This window comes from Blennius ocellaris (assembly GCF_963422515.1).
Source record: "Blennius ocellaris genome assembly, chromosome: 9".
Classification (NCBI taxonomy): Eukaryota; Metazoa; Chordata; class Actinopteri; order Blenniiformes; family Blenniidae; genus Blennius; species Blennius ocellaris.
In genome coordinates this window covers 27,879,444-27,902,059 of record NC_137658.1, presented here as the reverse complement: position 1 = coordinate 27,902,059, position 22,616 = coordinate 27,879,444, and the positions used below count along the sequence as shown (strand labels likewise).

General features: G+C 44.3%; 1 protein-coding gene across 1 annotated transcript in view; it reads left to right on the top strand.

Annotated features, from left to right (window-relative positions):
* Window positions 1-22,616, top strand: part of pcdh1b (protocadherin 1b) — a 220,526-nt gene that overhangs the window by 10,190 nt on the left and 187,720 nt on the right. The window contains exons 2-3 of the mRNA XM_080502665.1: window positions 9,538-10,369; window positions 17,214-19,397. Coding sequence (XP_080358791.1) covers window positions 9,560-10,369; window positions 17,214-19,397 — 2,994 coding nt within the window. The 5' untranslated portion in view covers window positions 9,538-9,559. The remainder of the gene's footprint in view (window positions 1-9,537; window positions 10,370-17,213; window positions 19,398-22,616) is intronic.

Below are 22,616 nucleotides of genomic sequence, written 5' to 3'. Positions count from 1 at the left end.
TGAACGTCACAGGAAAAACAGAAGCTTTGAACATAACCTGCGTGATATCACTTCAATCTTTTATTAAGAGTTTCACACCGAGGTGCGGCGCAGGAAGAGCTCAGATCTTTTATTTAAGCAGCAAAGCCACAGTGTAGAAACAAAAGTCCTCCATTCAGAATTCATACAGTGAGTGTCCGATCCACTTAGAAGCAGCAACGATGAGATTAATTGAACTAATGATGGCTTTATTCGCTCAAAGTTACTTTTCAAATGAGTAGTGCAACATGTAAATCACCACAACATTAAAAAGTGGAGTGAAGTCATTTTTTTCGTATAAAGTTTTTTGAGAGTAACGTCACGAGTTGTAGTAATAACACATATTTGATGTCTCCTCCATGATAATATTAGTATGCAGTAATTATTATGAGTTATTTAATATAATCTGAGTTGGAAAATGAGCCTTTTTCCACTTTTGTCTTCCTGTAATTTCCTCCACTGAACAAGCAAAGTGCTAAAATCCGGAAAATTGATCTGCAAGCTTGATCATTTAAAAATTGCAGATGGTTTTTATTTTTGTTTTGTTTTTTTTAAAGTTTTTTAGCAGAAATTTAACAATTTCAAGATTGTTTACACACAGTTTTGTTTTACTTGAATGTTTTTCAGAGCATAATTCATCAACAAATCCTTCATGTTTCATCTTTTAACAGTAAATATTCCCTCTTTTTATGGTCAAATTTGTTAAACTGAGTATAAATCTGCACATTAGCATGCAACTAAAGCAGCTAAACCATTGTGTTTATTCTAAAGTGCAGTTTTAATCCAATGAAGTCATTCATTTTCCAGTTTGTCGAGTGTTATACTGAGAAATGTTGTGTTTTTAAGAGAAAACAATATTACTTGTGCAGTATAATTTAGGTGTAAGATGTCATCTCAAGGTGTCGTATTCAATTTCAACAGAGTTTAGTTTAATTACAGCTTTAAGGCGTCGCAGCGTGATTTCACTGAGTTTTGGTGATTTACTTGCACATTGGGTCGTTTTTGTACCAGTGACTCCTCGCGTATGTCTGCAGGACAGGATAAAAGTTTTAAAGTGCCATTGTAAAGGACTTTGCGGGAGGACAGAGGGGGTAGGAGCCAGCGTGAGGCTTTTACAGCTGTGCTAATGTAATGTGGGGGCAGCTGCCGCTCCACAGCTCGTCCACCTAATGTGATGTAATGCTCACGAGTGAAGCGGTGTGACGCAGGTGGGACCTTAACGTGGCGACGCTCCTTGAATATCAATACAAACACACTCGGCAGGTGGTGACGGGGCAGTTCACACTCTTTGTAATGTACAAACCAGGGCAGTTACCCGGACACACCCCCCACAAAACACACACACACACACACACACACACACACACTGAGCTGCAGACGCGGCGACTGCGAGCCTTCACACAGTTCCTGCCGGGTTCTTTAGACATGGAAATGTTACCGTCCTCCTCAGTCTTTGTCGCGGCTGCTTCCAGCAGTTTGCCCCCTAAACTCCTCCTGACAACACAAACACTCCCACAAGACAGGATTTCTGTCTTTGTCTGGAACCGATGCAGCGAATTCTACTCTTAGGGCTTTTCTACCAGAAAGAACCAGGAGCTTGTTCAGGGCCAGTTCTTCTGGCTCCAAGGCTCCAGAAGGAGACGGACGTGAAAAACCACCAATACAGATACAGAGGAGACTCAATGTTTTCTGTCTCTTTGGTCTGCATCCGGGGTTCAGGTCAGACAAGATGGAGCGACCCGGTTCAAACCGATGAATACAGTCCGTCTCCTCGTTCTTCTATGAGCTCTGTCGGCGCTGGTCCGTGAGATCAGTGATGTATCACGTTTTGATGTTTTTTCACGTCCGTCTTATTTTAGTCCGGAGACTCAGGGTGGCCATAGAGAAAATAATAATAGTAAGGTGAATGAGCTTGGGACTTATTTTTCAACATTTGGGCATTACATAGTGAATTTCTGCTCCTTTCACTTTATTTCTGGACGTGTCTGAATCAAATGCTTCAACATCAGGAGGAATGGAGGTGTAGAATGATAGAACGCAGCTTTACAGCCGTTTATAATGGAAACCTATGTAAACCCACGCTGATTAAAGTTCTCTTTCACATTCAAAGGGTCATTTTACGGTTTAAAAAATATCCAGCTTTCATTTACAGTAGTATGTAGTTTGGTTTTTAGTTGCTGATCAACCAAAAGTGTTGCTTCATTATACATTTCTGTGGGTTACAAAATAATATTGGAGCATCTCGTAACGGAACGCAACGGCTGGACTGCCTCAGCCTGTGGTCATAACACCCAAGCTCGCTGCAGACTCGTGAGCCGCGGTGCCGTTATCACAGATAATGAGGTAATACCTCATTATCCTCATTCCCTCCTATTATTAACTTCAGGGAACAACTTATTATATCGTTCCAATGCGTTATTTTTATTTTTTCGGTATAACTTCTCCGGGGCTCCATGTTCATTGTAGATTTCCGAAAGCCGGTTCAGCGTCTCTTCCACCTTGTAAGTAGCGATAAATCCAGCGGTAACTCCGCCCCCACCTGACGACACGTCTAGCTCCTCTCTGGCCCACGAAAGAAGTGAAGCCAGCGTAGCACCCGGTTTGCTATTGTTAAGAACCGGCTTTAGCGGGGGAAAGACAAAGATCTGGTGCAAGCTCTGGACCTGGCTCCGAACTAGCCCCTGGTTGTTTCTGGTAGAAAAGCCCCCTCTGTGGAAGAAATGCAGATACCCGGGTCAAAGCAGAAGTACAGGTTTATCTTGTTTGCTGCAGGAAACAGAAAGACTCACAATACCAAAAGAATGCTTTGTATTCTCCTCCAGCATTTCCTTATGGCGGTCTTAAGTCAGTTTTGTTTTGAAAACGAGAACTGTCCTTTTAGAATGAAATCTGTGAACTGACATTTTCTGAAATGCTCATTTGAAGTGACACTGAAGTCACACATTCATTTCATACCAATCTTCATAGAATTTGAAAACTGAATAAAAGTAGCCTCAGTCAGAATCTAGCAATCATCCTGAAATTGTCACTGACAAGTTTTAACATATTCTAAGATAAAGTATAAATTCATGCGAAAGTCAATGAGGCACCTGACGCCCATCAAAAACATGACAAACTGTCTTAAAGCGGTACTGACAGTCCAAAGTCATACCGCCAACAGACATGATCACAGACCAGTCGCTGGGAGAAACTCAATCCTCAGACCCTGTTTACACAACAACGTTTCAAATGACAACACCTAATCCGTTAACAAAAAAGAAGTGTGTTTACACTGCAACAGCGGACACAGGCACAACGAAGTAGTTAGCATGCCGGGCCATGGGAGAGTGCTGTTGCTTGATCTTGTAATGAAACCACACAGACGGGTGTGCAGAGAAGAATACGCCATAAACATGAAGGAAATGGAGAGAACCTGACATCCGCATGGACTGATGACACATTAGATGCTATCAGGGGTGAGTTTCAACTATAAAACTACTGATATGGACGATAAAACTAGAATACTGACTGTGAGTCATACCACTGCGGGTCGCCATGTTTGTTTACAAGGGATGGAAGGGGAAGGGGCGGAGGAGTAGCAGGCTAAATAGCCTCCAGCAGTCTCTGCAGTAGAGACGAGCGACCGTGAAAAAAACTTTCCACCTTGGGAGCCGGATTAAAAACTTTGCAGATACAGTGCATCCACACACTGGTGCCGTGTAAACGGACCCCCCAAAAGTGAAGGAAGTTTTGTGGATAGACTTGTAATCGTTGTCGTGTAAACAGGACCTAAATCTAGGCTTCTATTATCTGAAACTCATAATGAGCCTGAAACTGTCAGAAAGCAGACCGTCCAGACAGAGTCCACTTCAAAATCTAACCACTAAGTTCAGACAAAAGTCAGTGAGACGGGATCATTAGTGTGAAACCACACAAACACAATTCTAGAAATTCAAATTCAAACTAAATACAGATAGAGGGCTGTCCTAATGCAGACTGAAAACAATCTGGGTTATACTTATCTACATCCAGAATGAACATGGAAAATACTCTGAAATCGCCGCCAATGAACGCCAGGAGCAAACACATATAAAGTCAAACCACTAAAACTGTCATTGGTCTAAAACGAATGAGTCAAAATTCAAGTTCCAGCATTTCTCCTAATGTTACTAAATCTAGTGGTTCTATTTGAGTCCAAAACCGGTTCACTGAACCTAAACTGAAGTGAACCCGTTCCAAAGGAACCAGTCATGAAACCACGATTAGTCTTCATTCAGGATTCATAAGAAACAGATTCCCAGTATCAGTGTGAACACTCCTAGAAACCAGTTAAACCGCTGTCCTTAAGCAATGAGTGGAGAACTAGTCTAAACCCAGTCCTAAAATATTCAGTCAAGTCCTTTATTTGTCACAAACAACAATTATTTATAGTATAATATGCAGGGAAATGTTTTAAGCACCTGTTCCGCACCAGAACAAACGTTTTGTGGGATGGAAGAATAGAAATAAAAATCTAGAACACATATACTGAACATAACACACTATATGGCATTAATCATAATTCATTAAAAAAAATGCAGGCACACAAATGATAAAAGTAGATAAATAAATGAGTTCTTCATTCTGATGTGTAAAGCTGGTTTGAATTCCAAGACAAAAAGAAAAAAAAACCGGAAATCTGTCTAAATTAAAAAAGAAATCAGTCAGAAACCAGACATAATCCACAACCGTCTGAAAGCAGCGAAACATTTTCTATCAGGGTCATGAACTGATCTGCAAAGTCTATTCAATCCAAACACTAATATGAACCAGTCAATAAATAAAGTCTGAATCAAGTGGAACACGAGTCGAAAGCTGGTCATAGAAACTGTTCTGATTCTGAAAATTGCTCCAAGTTATTAAAAAAAAAAAGAACTTTTAAAAACCAGTTGTCTTGATGCAAAACACAGAATGTCTACGAACGGCTAAGGATCTGAAATGCATCTGTCAGAAACCTTTCTGGACCGAAACACTATCAATCTGATGAAAACATCAAGAAACCAGCCTGAAGTTCAGACCATTGGTTTCCACGACGACAGTGCTCAGTCATGAAACAGAACTTTCTTGTTCTGCGCCTACACGAGGCGTTCCACAGTAACCTGGAAGGAATCCCGGTGCAGTTTATCCTGCTCAAGCTTCTGGATCTGAAACACAAAGACCAATAACGGGTGTTGACGACACGTCGCCTGGATCTTCTGTGGAAACACATTTTATTTATTACACACAAATCGACACCGAGAACCAAAGCAAGCGAGACACAGTTTAAATGTGATGGAAACATTTCAGCGTGCTGCTCACTAGGGCCCGTTACTGGCCCCCCAACAAAACCGCGACATGGGTTTCAACGTTGCTGACGTTACCATGGAAATGGACATCTTTTTCAAAACGTTATCATCTAAACGTAAAACTTCTCAGCAACAAAAACGCAAAAGCGTGTTTATCATCCTGGTCCTCGCTATTATAGTGGTCTTCTTGTTGGACCACACAAGTCTGGCCAAACACACACACACACACACACACACACACACACACACACACACACACACACACACACACACACACACACACACACACACACACACACACACACACACGCACGCACACTGAGAACAGTTGGTGAGAACATTTGAGACTGTGGGAAAAAAGACACACTGGACAATCTGTGATCACCACACACACACACACGCATGCACGTACACACACACACACACAGCTGACATGTGAACAAACATGCCAACATGTGACTGCAAACAGGAAACGGCCTCCCATTTGATTTTTCTCTAGTTTCCTTCTGGCTTTCATCACATTTTGACCTTTTCTCTCCACATTTCATTTTTCTCACGACCCACATTTTTTGTTGTTGTTGTTTTTTTGTTTTGTTTTTTTTCAAAACTCTTTATCCCTCCGGAAAGATTGGGATAAACAAACTGGGTTTGTCACCTGCAGCTACAACTCTGCAGAAATCAAACACTCCTACACAGTCGGCACTGAAGAACCAGCAGAATGTAGATTTATTGTATCACAGCAGCAAAACGTTCACTTCCTGCGGGAAACATCAGATACAAGTCTCCAGCCGTCTTCTCGACGTCGTACAGTTTTGTAACGCTACAGAAGCTGTCAGGACTCAATTCTTCCCGATTCTCATTTCAAGAGTTTCAGGCTGATTGTTTGGAATAATAGTAAATCAATACCAGGAATCACAGAAGCGTCACAGCTGGTTGTTCTTCTCTCCAGCTGGATCCTTGTTCTATTCTCAGCGTAGAAAACCATGACCACACCGGCTCCCCTCTCTGGCAGCGTCTCACGCCACGCCTCCTTATTCTGCTTGTTAGGGTTTCTAGAGGATCTTCCTCTTCACTCCTCAAACCATCTGCTTGTTTCCTCAGTGCGTGTGTGTGTGTGTGTGTGTGTGTGTGTGTGTGTGTGTGTGTGCGTGTGTGTGTGTGTGTGTGCGTGAGACACCGTTTTACAACAACTGGTTGTGAAGTTGATGTTTTGCATGAATTCAGGTGAAAGTAACTCGTTCATATAAATAATCAATAAAAGCTCAGGAGGCGTCTGACTGTTCGGGGTCACCTCGTCCAGCCTCGTTTCCACGGTGACGTGTGAAATGTCTGCGGGTCAGAGGTCGCCGTTTGGGGCATTCGGGTATTTGGCAGGTCTGGAGGTTTAAGAAGTGTGTGAACGAGTTTATTGTGTGTGTGTGTGCGTGTGTGTGTGTGAGAGTGTGTTGGGGGGGGTTATTTACACACACACACACACACACACACACTATAAACTCGTACGATGATCCAAGTGAAGGAAACACCCGAGTTCCTTCTATGAATCTTTATTTAAACTAAATTCCATTTGCTGAGACATTAAATTCTCTGGCTTTGAGATCAACGAGGAGGTAAATATTAATAACAAATAACCAAAACTGAGCTTTGTTTTGTTGCTGCTTCATTGAAAGACCTGAATGTGAAGCGCACGGAATTACATTTGAGGTTGTTCAGCACATAACATTGAAAACTAATAAAGACACACGAAAAGCTTCAAATATGTCAAATAGTTATAGTTAATATGTATCGTTAATACGTATGAACTTACATGTTGTAAAATACACATAAGAACATTTTGTCAGAAGTCAACCGCTGCATGAGTTCTCACTGAGATTCAAATTCTCTTTCTGCCTTTAGAGCCTGGAAATGAAGAAAACATATTTGTGATTGATCATTTTCATTTAAGTGGTTTAATGCCCTCAATTACACATACAAATCTTGAATTATGGTCAAAGTTTAACAATTGGATTTGAATTGTAGTAAAATACAAATGCATTTAGTTTGTTTGAGCTGCTGCTTCATGAGAAATATTTTTTTTGTCCCCATTAATGCAGCCACACCTTAGATCTCGTCTCAGTGGTGAAATAAAAGATGTGACAGGTTTAAAATTGAGCCTATTATCATTACAAGCGCAACAATTAAAGATCCACAGTTGCCTTCAGTTACGCGTTGCAGAGTCCAGATGAAAACAGCTTTCAGTCTTATTATCTTATACAATATTATTCCATTCTGAGCCTTAAAAGCATCTATTGAAAGTCAGACATCAAAAAATGTGTTGAATTATTGAGTTTGTTATTCATTCAGCCACATGCTGGATTTTATTCCTTTAAATTGATGAAAATGGTATTTTCCTCCTCAAACTGACATTTTGACGAGTCAGACTGGAGGATTATTGTTACCAGCAGCAATATGAGAGTGATTTTAATGCGATGAATTAGAGACTGGGGTCACGGCCAATGTTTTGCAGAGCGTCTATAGTGTGTACAGTGTGTACTGTGTGTGTACAGTGGGTTTGCAGATTTTATGATGATGTAGGTCTTTTTTAAAAACGCTATACAAATAAAATGTATTTTTTTATTATTATTATGATTGTTATTATTATTATTATTATTATTATTATTGCTACAGTGTGTTTACAGCAGTCAGCTGATGACATCACACTGTGAGGAGGAAGTAGATCCTGTTTCTCTCCAAGACTTGATGGCAGCAGTAAGACACAGGGGCCGTCCACACCAGGAACCTGGTTCACCACAACCAGATGTTTCTGGCCTGTCATCCACATGAGGCGGTTTTAGAAGCATGGAAACAGGTTTTTTTGAACACGGCTCCCAGAGTGAAGAAATTCTAAAACCCTGGCTCAGCAAAGACTGTCATCTGTGGAAAAAAGATGACACATATATATATATATACACCAATAACATAACCATAACAATCAGGAACTACAAGCTCCAGTGGAGCTGCAGAAGCTACTGATGGTAGCAGCAGGAGGAGCAGGGCCAAAAACCTATAGAACTATAGTGATATACAAGTTTATGAGCTTTTGGTGTGTTTGGTGAGTCACAGCGCCCCTCAAGGTCTGGCATGTGTACTGCATGCCCTGAAGCCTCGTGTTGAGCCGAGTTTATCAGGACATGTTCATAGTGACGTGTTCATATTGACGAGAAGGCTGGGGAGGGAAAAAAAATTGTTTTTTCGTTGTGTGGATGTACCCTTTATTTTGACTCAGTTTGAAGTGATGCACTGTGACTGTGAGCCACCTCTCGCCGTCCCGTTCGCTCTCGCCGCCTCTCGGTCCACCTTCCTGTCAGAGCGCGGCTGCCGGAGAGGAAGTCATCACGATGCGACACTTCCCTGCTCTGCACGCACACATGCGCACACACACACACACGCACATCACTATTGTCTCTCGTGACAATATGATTTCATTGTTTTATGGCTGCGATAACGGTACTTTTCGCATTATTGCTCCTAAACAATATAATTATGAGAAACATCCTCATATTTACATTTGATATAACACAAGTTCATTGTATATTTTTTGGGAGTAATTTTCATTATAGAGACAACCTCTTCTACAAACTGAGCCGTCTCAGTTAATTTTTACACAATGAGATAAAAATGCAATCTTTTTCATTACTTCAAACAGAAACGTCACATCATGAATCTTTATGAATGGGTGACGGAATGAAGGATGACATGTTTCCATTTGCCTATATTTTAAAATCTGCTGGGATGTAGTTGTAATAATGATATATTTTGATTGTATGTTTGTGGAATAGTTACAATTCAAAAGCAGTGCTTCTGCTCCTTTTTCAACATAATCTTTGATATTATCCATGCTTCTGAGAAGATCATGTGACAAACGTTGAACCTTATCCGCGATTGGACGGTCGAACTGCAGAAGTTGTATTTGACTAGTATCTGGACACAAATCTCTGTTTCTCTGCTTTATTGTGTTTTTGTAAAGTTGTGGATGTTATTATTGTTGAGGGTCACTTCTGCTCCTCCGACATCATCGTGTATTATAACTGGACAGAAACTTGAATGCACAGCACTGAACTGATCAGTGCTATGGTTAAATGTGGTATTATTTGTAATTTACCAGTTAAACATAGCTCCCTCTGCGCTGTGCGCAATGATTGGTGGACACTGACCTGGTTCCTGTCTCTCTCTCTCTCAGAGCGGTGGCGTCTGGCCGAGACATGGCGGTGCTGAGGTGGGAGGTGGTGGTGTTCTTGGTTGTCATCTCGCTGACGTCCTGCGGCACCGCACCCACCGACATCCTGTACCGGGTTCCTGAGGAACAGCCGCCCAACACGCAGATTGGCAGTCTGGCAGCAGACCAGGGCCTCCCCGACACCGGGCACCTCTACAAGCTGGAGGTGGGCTCGCCGTACCTGAGGGTCGACGGCAAGACTGGGGAGATCTACACCACCGAGGTCTCCATCGACCGCGAGACACTGAAGGACTGCCGGAACCTGTTCGAGGGCGATAAATGCTTCCTGGAGTTTGAGGTGTCGATCACGGACATGGTGAAGGGGCTGGGTACCGGCCCGCGGCTGATCGAAGGCCGCATTGAGGTGCTGGACATCAACGACAACACGCCACAGTTCTCCTCGCCCATCCTCACTCTGTCCATCCCCGAGAACACCCACATCGGCGCCCACTTCGCCGTCCCCATGGCCACCGACAGGGACTCCAGCGCCAATGGCGTGGCCGAGTACTCGCTGACCACGGGGCCGGACGCCGACCAGCTCTTCAACCTGCAGGTTGCCTTGGACTCGGACGAGAAGCTGCCGCAGCTGGTCGTCATGGGCAACCTGGACCGCGAGAAGAAAGATTCGTACGACCTGAACATTCGCGTGGTGGATGGCGGGCGGCCGCCGAGGGCGAGCAGCGCTCTGCTGAGGGTCACCGTCACTGACCAGAACGACAACGCCCCAAAGTTCGAGAGGAGTCACTACGAAGCCGAACTGCCCGAGAACAGTCCGCTAGGACACTCAGTGCTGCAGGTGGGTCACGTCCGTTTTCTTGATCAGATTTACAGTCGTACGAGGGTGAATCGAGGGCGCCCAATCACAGGTCAAACCCAGAGAGAGGCAGGCAGCCACCAGTTAAAACACAAAGAATTGAATGCATAATTAAATAATCAACACCTGCATCTTTAAAAGTGGATGTCTGGCTTGATAAAGAGTTTTTGTAAGAGTTTGGAGAAATGAAATGGACAGAACACAAGATGTTTCCAAACTCCTGTTCACCTGCAGAGATGCTGTAGATAAAGATCAGCAGAACATCAATAACAAGAACATCACAATCAACCAAATGGATTTTCAACTATTGGACCAATATGATTAATGTACCTGCCTATTAAAAGATACATTTTTAATACTGTAATTGATATTAAGGCGGTATATGGGAGTGTATTGTTCATATGGAGGTCCGTACCACATCGTGAGTCCAGTGGCGATTCGCAGCTCCATATTGTAGAGTAAGTGGATACGTGCAATAGAGGTTTAGTGTCCGTTCATCCGTCTGTACGTCTCCACTGCTTTGGTTTGGTCCAGCAGCAGAATGAAGAAATGACTCACAGTTATTGGCTCATGGCTTTTTTTGGCAAAACACAAAAGTCATCCCTCTTACTTTTATGAGGGCTCCTTGATGCATTGCAAATGAATTCTTACTGCAACATCAAGATTCACAATATACATCCTGCAAAAGATAAAACAATGTGCAGCCAATTGTTTGTCCCCATGTTCTACATGTCATCATCTTGTGATGACAGCGGATCGTATTTCACTTTATTATTTCAACATTACATCAGATCTGGTGGCAGCAGGCCAGAACTCAGAAGAAACAACATCAAGGAACAAATGACCAAAGAAAACAAAATGAACGTCTGAAAGGCTGAACTCACGATAGTTTTCACCACTTTATCTCAGCTCATGGAGAGAGAGAGACATAGAGAGAGAGAGAGAGATGGAGAGGCACACAGAGAGTGAGAGAGAGAGAGACATAGAGAGAGACATAGAGAGAGAGAGATGGAGAGGCACACAGAGAGTGAGAGAGAGAGAGACATAGAGAGAGAGAGATGGAGAGGCACACAGAGAGTGAGAGAGAGAGAGAGAGAGAGACATAGAGAGAGAGAGATGGAGAGGCACACAGAGAGTGAGAGAGAGAGAGAGAGAGACATAGAGAGAGAGAGATGGAGAGGCACACAGAGAGTGAGAGAGAGAGAGAGAGAGACATAGAGAGAGAGAGATGGAGAGGCACACAGAGAGTGAGAGAGAGAGAGAGAGAGAGAGAGAGAGAGATGGAGAGGCACACAGAGAGTGAGAGAGAGAGAGAGAGAGACATAGAGAGAGAGAGATGGAGAGGCACACAGAGAGTGAGAGAGAGAGAGAGAGAGAGAGAGAGATGGAGAGGCACACAGAGAGTGAGAGAGAGAGCGAGAGAGAGAGAGAGAGAGAGAGATGGAGAGGCACACAGAGAGTGTGAGAGAGAGAGAGAGAGAGATGGAGAGGCACACAGAGAGTGAGAGGGAGAGAGAGAGAGAGAGAGATGGACAAAGAAAGTTTGTCATCCAGGAGGAGAAGAGGGAGGCCTTGGAGTAGAGGAGAGGAGGCAGAGCTGGAGGAGGAGGTGGAGGAGATGGAGGAGGAGGTGAGAATGAGGTGGAGGAGGAGGCGCTGGAGCTGGAGGACTGGATGGAGGAGGAGGAGGGGGAGGTTAATGGCGGAGGAGGCAGAGGCTCTGTGTGGTGACCCCTGAAGCGTGCAGCCTCAGAGACCGGGGAGGACACTCCCCAGTTGCCGGGGTGACGTCAGGATGAGCGACAGGAAGCTGATCGCCTCATGAAAACACGTTTTCTTCAGGGTTCGTTATTGAAAGAAGCGCCCGAATGTAAACTGTGGAGAGTCCAGCATGTAAACTATGGAGGGAGTCCACTACATAAACTGTGGAGAGAGTCCAGCATGTAAACTGTGGAGGGAGTCCACTACATAAACTGTGGAGGGAGTCCACCATGTAAACTGTGGAGGGAGTCCACTACATAAACTGTGGAGAGAGTCCAGCATGTAAACTGTGGAGGGAGTCCACTACATAAACTGTGGAGAGAGTCCAGCATGTAAACTGTGGAGGGAGTCCACTACATAAACTGTGGAGGGAGTCCACTACATAAACTGTGGAGGGAGTCCACTACATAAACTGTGGAGGGAGTCCACCATGTAAACTGTGGAGGGAGTCCACTACATAAACTGTGGAGGGAGTCCACCATGTAAACTGTGGAGGGAGTCCACTACATAAACTGTGGAGAGAGTCCGCCATGTAAACTGTGGAGGGAGTCCACTACATAAACTGTGGAGGGAGTCCACCATGTAAACTGTGGAGGGAGTCCACTACATAAACTGTGGAGGGAGTCCACCATGTAAACTGTGGAGGGAGTCCACTACATAAACTGTGGAGGGAGTCCGCCATGTAAACTGTGGAGGGAGTCCGCCACACGCCGAGGCTGGACGGAGCATTACTCCTGCTCAGTTACCGTACAGAGGGTGAGGGTCAGAGAGGCGAGTGACCGTGGGAGCGCTGCATGATGTCACATATTAACCACTGATTCTGATTCAACTTCTACTTTGACCCCAGTGGCCACAGGGCCGTCGCTATGAGACGCCGCCGGTACAGAGCGGCGAGCATTTCTCTCTAAACTTTACTGAACAACAGGGTCAATGTGAAACCGTCAGCCAAAGGATTACAATCCGTTTTTATAGAAGATGTACATGTAAGAATACAAAATCAAATCAAATCACATCAAACTTTATTTGTAGAGCATTTTTAATACAAACACAAAATGGCAACACAAAGTGCTTTACATGAAAATAGAAAAAATAAAATAAAATAAAATAGAAACACGTGCCTGAACAGACACAAACACCCACACACAACCAACCCCAAGTGCCCATAACAGAATATAAAAACTGATGTACGATTGATGTAAGAATGCCCAGGCACTGATGATCCAGGAGAGAAAAAACAACACCCTCAGGGGCCATCCACACCGAAAGGAGCCTCAGCCTACGGCTATGGGGGGCCCCACCACAGGGACCACAAAGTGTATTTACACATTAGACACGGGCATTCAAAATCTGTCATCGCTCATAACAAGGGATATTAATAATAAGTAATATTGTTCTGTTAAAGTCCAGCTGCTAGAATATACTAATGACATGGTTGTATATTGAGTGATTGACTGGAGGAACTCTAGCCTGTTTATTTGCAGTTTACTGCTCCAGAAGAGCTTCAATCAGTTTCTCCCACACACACCACTGGAAGCTGTATTGAGTTCCATATATTTGATAATAACACCCTCAGAGTTAAACGGGGAGTCGAACCGCAGCTCCGGGGTTGGAAGTCGAGCCGCTCTCCCAGCTGAGCGCCGCCATCGTGACGCCAACCCTCCGTCGGTTTATTCATTCATAAATTCAAATGCCTTGCCAGAAATGTTTCCGAGCGGCGTGGAAACGCAGCTCAGCGTGTCATCCTCCTCTTCCCTCGCTGAGCGACCGGCCGGGCTCCCGGCTCGCCGTGCATGACTTAATCTGAGTCAGTCATGAGATTATCCACGCGGCTTATTGGTATTATTGCTCTGGATGTGGCTCATTGCGTTTCAGAGAGCTGCAGAATTCATTTCACTTAGCGAGCGTTTGAGGAGCGACTGAGGCCGAGGTGGCGGGACGGCGCTGGCTCGCCGGCCTGACCTGCTTAAACCGCCCAATGGCAGCGCAGGCATTTTAACCGATTTCCTCATCCTGCAGTTTGAAATTTTCGAGATCTTTAACTTCCAGATGAAATCATCATGTTTGTCCAACAATAGAGAGACTCTGAAAATCTTTGAGTGAGTTTACGTTGAAGTTCTTCATTTTTGACAGGAAAATTAACCTTCCTTTCTTCAGCTGAATAATCCCCAAAAGACCCACATAAGAATCAATAGAATCAAAAGTAGTTTTAAAGCTTGTGTTCATTGGAATTCCTTAATTACAGTCCATTGAAAAGTCTTAAACAGGAACCAAAAATGTATACTGACAAAGTTAAACTCAACAAAAAATGTTTTGTTTTTTTATTCATAAATCTGAACAAAATGCTTTAAGTTGATGATTGTGATGATGTGGTGTTTTTCAGAAACTCTTTGAAAACCACAAAAGCAAATTAACATTAAAATCAACTAAGTTTTGCCTTATTCATGACATGCAATGACAAATTCTTCAGAATCATCAAGTTTAATTGATCGTTTTAACTTTAAAATTACTTATTAGCCTTTTTGTGTCAAACATTAGAGGTTATTAAACTGTGATGAGTCACCTAATGTTAGCTTTATATAAAGAATCATTAAAAAAAATAAGTTTGAGTAGTTCATCAATTTGGCAGCCCAGGCTGCAGCAGGATGTAATTATACTGTAATTTATCCAACAACAAAGCAGACAGGATTTAAACTGTGATGGATGATCTGGTTCCTCCTGGAGTAAACTCTAATGGCTCCTTTAAAAGATGATCAAACTCCCCAGGGTTGTAAACATTCTGGCTGGTTAATGGTTAACCAGGAGATAAAGCCTGTTTACATGATGTGGCGGCCTTGGAGAGCGCCATTCTGCCCCGCCCCCGTCACCAGCACCGCTCTGCCCCCGTCACCAGCACCAGCACCGCTCTGCCCCGCCCCCATCACCTGTGTGACTCTGCCCCGCCCCCGTCACCAGCACCACTCAACCCCCGCCCCCGTCACCAGCACCACTCTGCCCCTTCTTGTGCCTCTTGATTGAGTTTCGATCTCAGTGTTTGCTAATCTTTTACTAGACAGGGCAAAATGGAAACCAAAGTTAGCTAGCCCAACTTCTCATCTGCCTATATTAGGCTAAGCCACGTTAATGTTTCCACCGAGTTCCCAGCTGGTGTTCAGCACTATGTTAGAATCAGTCATTTAATGTGTTTTTAGCAGTAGTTTTGCGTTTGTATGGCTAAACTACGCTGATACACTTTTAATTGTGGTTTGATTTCCATCCTGACAGTTCAAAGCTGAAGACCCTAATTCATCAAATGGAAAAGCAGGTTCACTTTTCTTATATTATCACTACGTCTGTGTGAAGACAAGTTAAGCTACACTTCTGACGGAAGATCCAGATCATCCATATGTTTCATTGCAGTTCTCAGTCTATGTTTTAAATCACATTTGTCCAGCATTCAACCATCTGCAGATTCGACATTAACTTGACCGTATTTCCATTCTGCGTTTGGATTGGACGGGCTCAGCCAGCTCAGCTCACTGCGTTCTTACTGTTGCTTCACATTAAGGCTCCAGACGATCCTGTAGTGTCTCTTAAAACCTGTCATGAAGAAGCGATTGAGAACATTTCTCCAAATGTCAAACCATTACTTTCAAATCATTGGCGTCGCCGTTTGAATCTCCAACAGATTTGTGTCCTTGGTCCAAACAAGACAAGCGTTATTGCTTATTTAAAAACACTCACATCTTATCTCTGTGTCAGGATTTCCCGTCTTGCTTTTGTTGAAACAAATATTTTTTTCTTTTTTGTATTTTAGCGCAATAATTTTTGCTGAGTGTTCACTTGGCTCGAGTTCAGCTTTAAAAGGAATAATGGCCTTAAAATAAAAAAAAACAACTAAAAACTTAATTACATTACCTCAAGTCTCAGGTGAGGCCACACAAATGCTCAACCAGCTGCACCTGGGACGTTTAAATCAGCTGTTCAACAACTAGTTCTTGTGAAACTGCACGGCGACCTACATCTGTGAGCAGCAGCCATGGCATCGACACAATTACAGAGTAGTAGAGGAAGTGGATGGAAAGGCCTTCCCAATGACTGCAATATCTAAGTGATATTCTGCTGACTGCTTGTACCCCATAATTGACTAATTACCTCCATTTACTTTGGGTTTGGGTGTATAGAGCTGGACTGTGGCTCACACCGGCTCATCCCCGTCATTCTAATCGCCGTTCTGTCCTAATGGACCCAGAGGAGCCCAGGCTTTTCTGATAATGAGACAAACATTAACATTCACTCATCTGCCCATTAGATGCCAACGACCCGCTGCACGGCCGTTAGCTGTCGCTGTGTGTGTGTGTGTGTGTGTGTGTGTGTGTGTGTGCGTGTGTGCGTGCGTGCGTGCGTGCGTGCGTGCGTGCGTGCGTGTGTGTGTGCATGGCTTTGGTCTTCAATCTATTTTATTTCAAACCCCGGATGCCCCCCCCAAGGAAAACATAACGGACTTTGCAGTGTTACTTTAGCAATGGTCATGACTTGTCTGTTAGTCAAGGGAGCAAAATAATCATGGTACCGTCAGTGAGTTCAGGGCCGTAGGATGTTCAGACTTCCAGTGACATTTGACTGTAGATTGACTGAGATGTGGCTGCAGGCAGCTGCACTCTTTATTATGTATTTCCATCACGTTTCAAAGCAGAGCAACACAATAACCATTGTTATATTTACAGAAATCCAGAATTGTTTGTTTTTACAATAACAAGCACATTTTGGGTGGATATGGGTTCATTTTTTTCTCCTTCAGTTTCAGGAGGTGTGAAAAATTAAAGCCACCCCACCATCATCCGTATTTCAGCCTTTAAGCAAGGCCTCTAATCCCCCATAGCTCGGTTGGCCTCCCACTGCCCCTCACATGTGGACAGCTTTAAATAGAATGGGTCAAATGCCAAGTAAATAAACTCATTTAACTAGGTTAGTCCGGACTGATGAAGCCTCTGATGAAAAGGGAAAGTTCTTTAAAACATTATGAAGAAATGCTGGTTGCATTTAAAGAAACAGGAAATAAGTAACTTGCCAATGTCTGTTTTTGTAGGTCCGAGCCAACGACGCTGACACCGGCACCAACGGCGAGATTGACTACAGCCTTCATCAGGCATCAGAAACTGTCCAGAGGCTTCTGCGGATTGACCGTTCCACTGGCATCATCTACGTCAAAAATCTAATTGACAGAGAGCAAGAGAACTTTCTGAAGTTCTTTGTGGTTGCCCGAGACCGTGGACCCAATTCCAAGGGATCGAAAGTCATGGTTACGATCAACATCAAGGACCAGAATGATAACGCACCGGCCATTGAGATCCGTGGTTTTGGCTTGGTGACGCATCAGAACGGCATCGCCAACATCTCTGAGGACACGCACATTGGTACAGCGGTGGCGCTGGTTCAGGTCTCGGACCGTGACGAGGGGGAGAACGCCGTCGTGACATGCGTGGTTGCAGGCGATGTCCCATTTCAGCTCCGACCTGCCAGCGAGTCGGCCAACGACCGGAAGAGGAAATACTTCCTTCAGACTACGACCCCGCTGGATTACGAGCGCGTTAAGGATTACAGGATTGAAATCGTTGCAGTGGATTCTGGGAACCCAGCTTTGTCCAGCACCAACTCCCTGAAGGTTCAGGTGACAGACGTGAATGACAACACACCCACCTTTTCCCCCACATTGCTGGAGGTGGACTTTGCAGAGGGGAACCAACCCGGTGACAAAGTGCTGGATGTGGTGGCGACGGACGCAGACAGTGGCACCAATGCAGAGCTGGTCTACAGCATCGTGGAGCTTTCTGCCACTCGGCTCTTTGAAATTGATGCGAACACAGGAGAGGTTCGAGTGAAGAACCTGCTGGACCGGGAAGAGACCGAGCAGTATCGGTTTTGTGTGGCAGCTGCTGACAAGGGCGTTCCCAGTAAAACTGGAACCGCCACAGTGGTGATCAATGTCCTGGACCGCAATGACAATGACCCAAAATTCATGCTGAATGGCTACAGCTTCTCGGTCATCGAAAACATGCCTCCACTCAATCCTGTGGGTGTTGTGACTGTCACTGATGCCGACAAGGGGGAGAATTCAGAAGTGACAGTGTTCGTAGAGCCAGATGACGGCAAGTTTCTCATTCAGAATGGCACAGGAACCATCTTGTCCAGCATATCCTTTGACCGTGAGAAGGAAAGCACATACACCTTCCGCTTGAAAGCTGTGGATGGAGGCGATCCACCCCGGTCCTCCTATGTGGGTGTGACCATCAATGTTCTGGATGATAATGACAATGCTCCCTACATCACCAAACCAGCTAACTCCTCCTTCAAGTATCTGCCCCCTGCCACCCAGCCGAACACCCCTGTGGAGGTGGTCGAGGCTGAGGACATGGACGATGGGCTCAATGCTAAGCTGGACTATAGCATCACGGGCGGAAACCCGTTCGGCCTCTTCCAGATCTCACCGACGAGTGGGGAGATCACGCTGGCTCAGCAGTTTAATAGCAAGCACAACGGGCTACATCGGCTGGTGGTGAAGGTCAGCGATAAAGGCAAACCTCCTCGTCACACCACCGCCCTGGTTCATGTCTTTGTCAATGACACCAGGTCCAATGTCTCCCTCATCGAGGCGCTGGTTGGACACAGCCTCTACACCCCTCTGGACCGGGATATTGCTGGAGATCCCAACTACGCCCTCGGTCAGCACAGCAACATCCTGTACGGCAGCCTCGCCGGTGTTGCCGGTGTGATCCTGGCCATTGTGGCTGTGGTGGTCATCAGACACCGGCTGCAGAAGGATACAAAGAGTGGCTATCAGGCTGGTAAGAAGGAGAGCAAGGACCTGTATGCTCCCAAGCAGGGCCCCAAAAATGGCAAAGGGAAAAAGAGTAAGAAGGGCAAAGCTCCAAAACCTGCAAAGCCGCTAGAGGAGGACGAGGAGGCTAGTCTACAGAAGGGCCTCAAGTTCAACCTCATCAATGACAATGTCAACGACAGTCCTAGAATCCACCTGCCCCTCAACTACCCACCAGGAAGCCCCGACCTGGGCCGCCACTACCGCTCCAACTCCCCGCTCCCATCCATCCAGCTTCAACCACAGTCGCCCTCCGCCTCCAAGAAGCACCAGGCCGTTCAGGACCTCCCCGCCACCAACACCTTTGTAGGGACGGGCGACAACAACTCCACAGGCTCCGACCAATATTCGGATTACAGCTACAAGGCCAACCCTCCCAAATACAGCAACAAACAGGTAGGAGACTACGCAAACACGGCAGGGTACCCCAGGAACATCTATTGGACCAACCGGGTGTGGTAGTCAAGCCGGGACTTATTTGGCACAGTCAATATCCTTCCACCAAAGGTGCACTGATCCCTAACACCACCCACCCACCCACCCTGCACAGCACCCACCTCCAAATGCTGTGGGGTTTCTTTTTTCTTTTATTGTTTGGTTTTGTTCACCATTTCTGTTCTGTTCTGTTCTGTTTGGTTTTCAACTGCAAACATGGACCACCCCGAAAATGCACAAAATTATGAAGGATACCATGAGCGATAGACCAAATATGAGTTTACTAATATTTACCAGTTGATGTTTTGGAGACAGTAAACCTAATGAAATGGACATTAGAACAATATTTGACTTGATCCTTTGCGTTCAGAGTTCTGGAATATTTAATGAAGAGTATCTGTTATCAGAACACATTGTTTGAATTTAGTAGAGACGTATTGGAGTCACTTCACTGCTGATATTGGACGTCCCATCTGAGTCCACATTTAACCTCTCCATGTTCCTCATGTCTTTCATTTGTGTTCAGTTCCACCGTTTCATGGCGGGTTGAATGAAGGAGCTTATGAGTTTTTCCTGCTTTATAATTCACGAGTGTTTTCAATCCTCTGAAAGATTGCCGCTGACGTCCTCATTAAGTCTGAATGTGTTTTTCTTTTTCGTTATTTTTTTCTGTCTTGGAGAGCCGCCGACTCGATGTTTAAAGCTGCTCTTTACGGCCGGATCAGCTTGTTGAAGTGTGACAAACAGTGACTGTGAATTCCTCAGTGTAAGTGTGTGTGTGTGTGTGTGTGTGTGTGTGTGTGTGTGTGTGTGTGTGTGTGTGTGTGTGTGTGTGTGTGTGTGTGTGTGTGTGTGTGTGTGTGTGTGTGTGTGTGTTGGCTTTCTTGAGCACTTCAGTGTTTCCATCCAGGTCGGACCAATTTAAGGTAATTTCAGCAGCTCGGTCGGGGAGCGAGTAGTGAGAAAGAAAGACGGGGAATTAGAGCGATGAGAGAGTGGGGGTTGTAAAAACGAGGCAATGAAGAAAAAAGTACACTAAGACAAAATACAACCATTTCGTAACCTCTGCACCTCCTTGTCGGGTCGGCTGAAATACGACTTTTAATTTTGCCGTGTTCCCAATCACCGGGGCTAAAAAGTCAATTGTTTGCACAGATTAATGACAGGCAATTTTCCAGGCGCCCGGTTTCGCCTTCCTTTACCCAGAGTGCCTTGCTCTTTTCTATTTAATGTACAATAAAGGAGGGGTGGGGGGTATCAACCGTGTTGTCGTAACAAGCTTTCACGCCACATTGGCTGTAGTTCTATTTTGTTTGTATTCATTTATTTTGAAATGTTTTGGTTCCTTCATGAACTTGGCGGCTGTGAAACAGGAAAATGTCACATGCACTGTGAAAACCGTGGAGACAATCGAGGTGCCGTGGTGACTGTACATATATGTTGTGAACAACATGTCAGATGTGTTTTTTCTGTTCTGTGTTGTGTTTTTTCATCTGCTGTTTTTTTTTTTTTAATATTGCTACATTGATGGTGTGTGTCATGTCTGAGCTGAAAGGTGGGATGTTATGTATTATTTTGGCTTAAAGGTACAGTATATAGCATTTTTAACTTAATACAAAGCAAAATTAAACAAACAATAATAATTTTATTGACGTCTCTTTGCTGTTGGTAGGAGTTAACATGCTAACGGGCGCTAATGCTAACAGGTGAGCACCAGACTCTCGAGCCTTTAGTATGAAATAAACTCTAAATAAACCTAAAAGACTCGGCGACCCTAAAGTTTACATGCTGTTCCTTTAAGGATTCATTAACAATAGAAACAATCAGCCTTCGTTAGCTAACTCGTGGCAAAATGCAATACCACTTTTTTCCCAGAAGAGAGTGTGGCTCAGAAGTTTCCAGGTTGTTGGGGGACGGCCAGATTTCATTGAGATTCTTTCTATTAGAGGCGTGACATTTCAAAAGTCTGAATAGATGATTGCTAATGCTATTAGCCGTTTATAGGGCATACCAGGGTTCGCATGTAAAACATTTTTATGAAGCAAATTCATTATTATAATACTAATATCACCTGGCTCATTTAAACTTTGGGGCAATTTAAAGATATTTGCTGTTAATTGAAAACTTTAACTCTGTATGATAGCAATGCTTGATAGGAACTGTTACGATTTAACTCGCTGAAGCTTTGTCTACCCTGTACTTAAAAAAACTTGTTTTAGGTCAGTATGTTTTGATGAAATATTGGAAAAGACACACCCTTGACCCGATTGTTTAGTCTTCTGCTGCTGTACCACATTAAACGTAGTTGTTTTTAAGTCAAACAGCAAAGTGGAAGCAGTGCGTGCTAACGCTGTGAACAGCCAGCTACCACTAATCCAACGGGAATCTTACATACCGTACCTTTACCAAAGATGTTCCACTGCATTGTGTTCCTGCTTCCAAGAGACTCACCTTCTGATTATCAGCCAAAGACTCACTCGCTTCTTCACCTTTTCTTTTTTTTGGGGTATAATTTTGTTTTCGTCCATTGTCTTGGCCATCGTACAGTTTGAACATGAGGCTGCAGGACTTGTTGTACTTGTTTGGAGGTGTTAGCGGAGTTCCTGCTGGGTTAACGTTCACCCCGTTAACACTCGAGCCGCCGCCCGGCATTACACTTCATGTCAACTCTGCCTCCATCACCTCCACCTGCTCTCTGTCACCCACGTTGTCACTGGGGAATAAATGTACAGTCTTCCTCTTGTTTTTTTTTACAGTTCTTTAAAAAGGATTTTATTTCAATAAACATGTTGCTTAATTGTTACCGTGGCGCTCTGTGCTTCACTTTGGGGGAGGGGGGGAAGGGGCAGGTACAGTGTCCCATATTCATTTCCATCCTTCACACATGTAGCGATTCGATGCAGAAATTCAGCTTCAGCGACAAAACATCAACGTTTTGTTAACAGTGACCTCTAACCTCTGTCGCCATGGCAACGATAGCACGTGACGCTTTGAGCAACCAAGCTACTCAGGTTAGTTGAAATACTTATTTGAATGTATTACTTGTATTAGTCACAGAGATCCCGCCTTCGCTTTTTTTTTTTTTACTTTTTATTTACTTTTTTTTCTAGCTCAACATAGAACACAATCTGAGACAACGTCAGTGATGCGAAACCCAAACAAACAAAAAATGCAATAAAA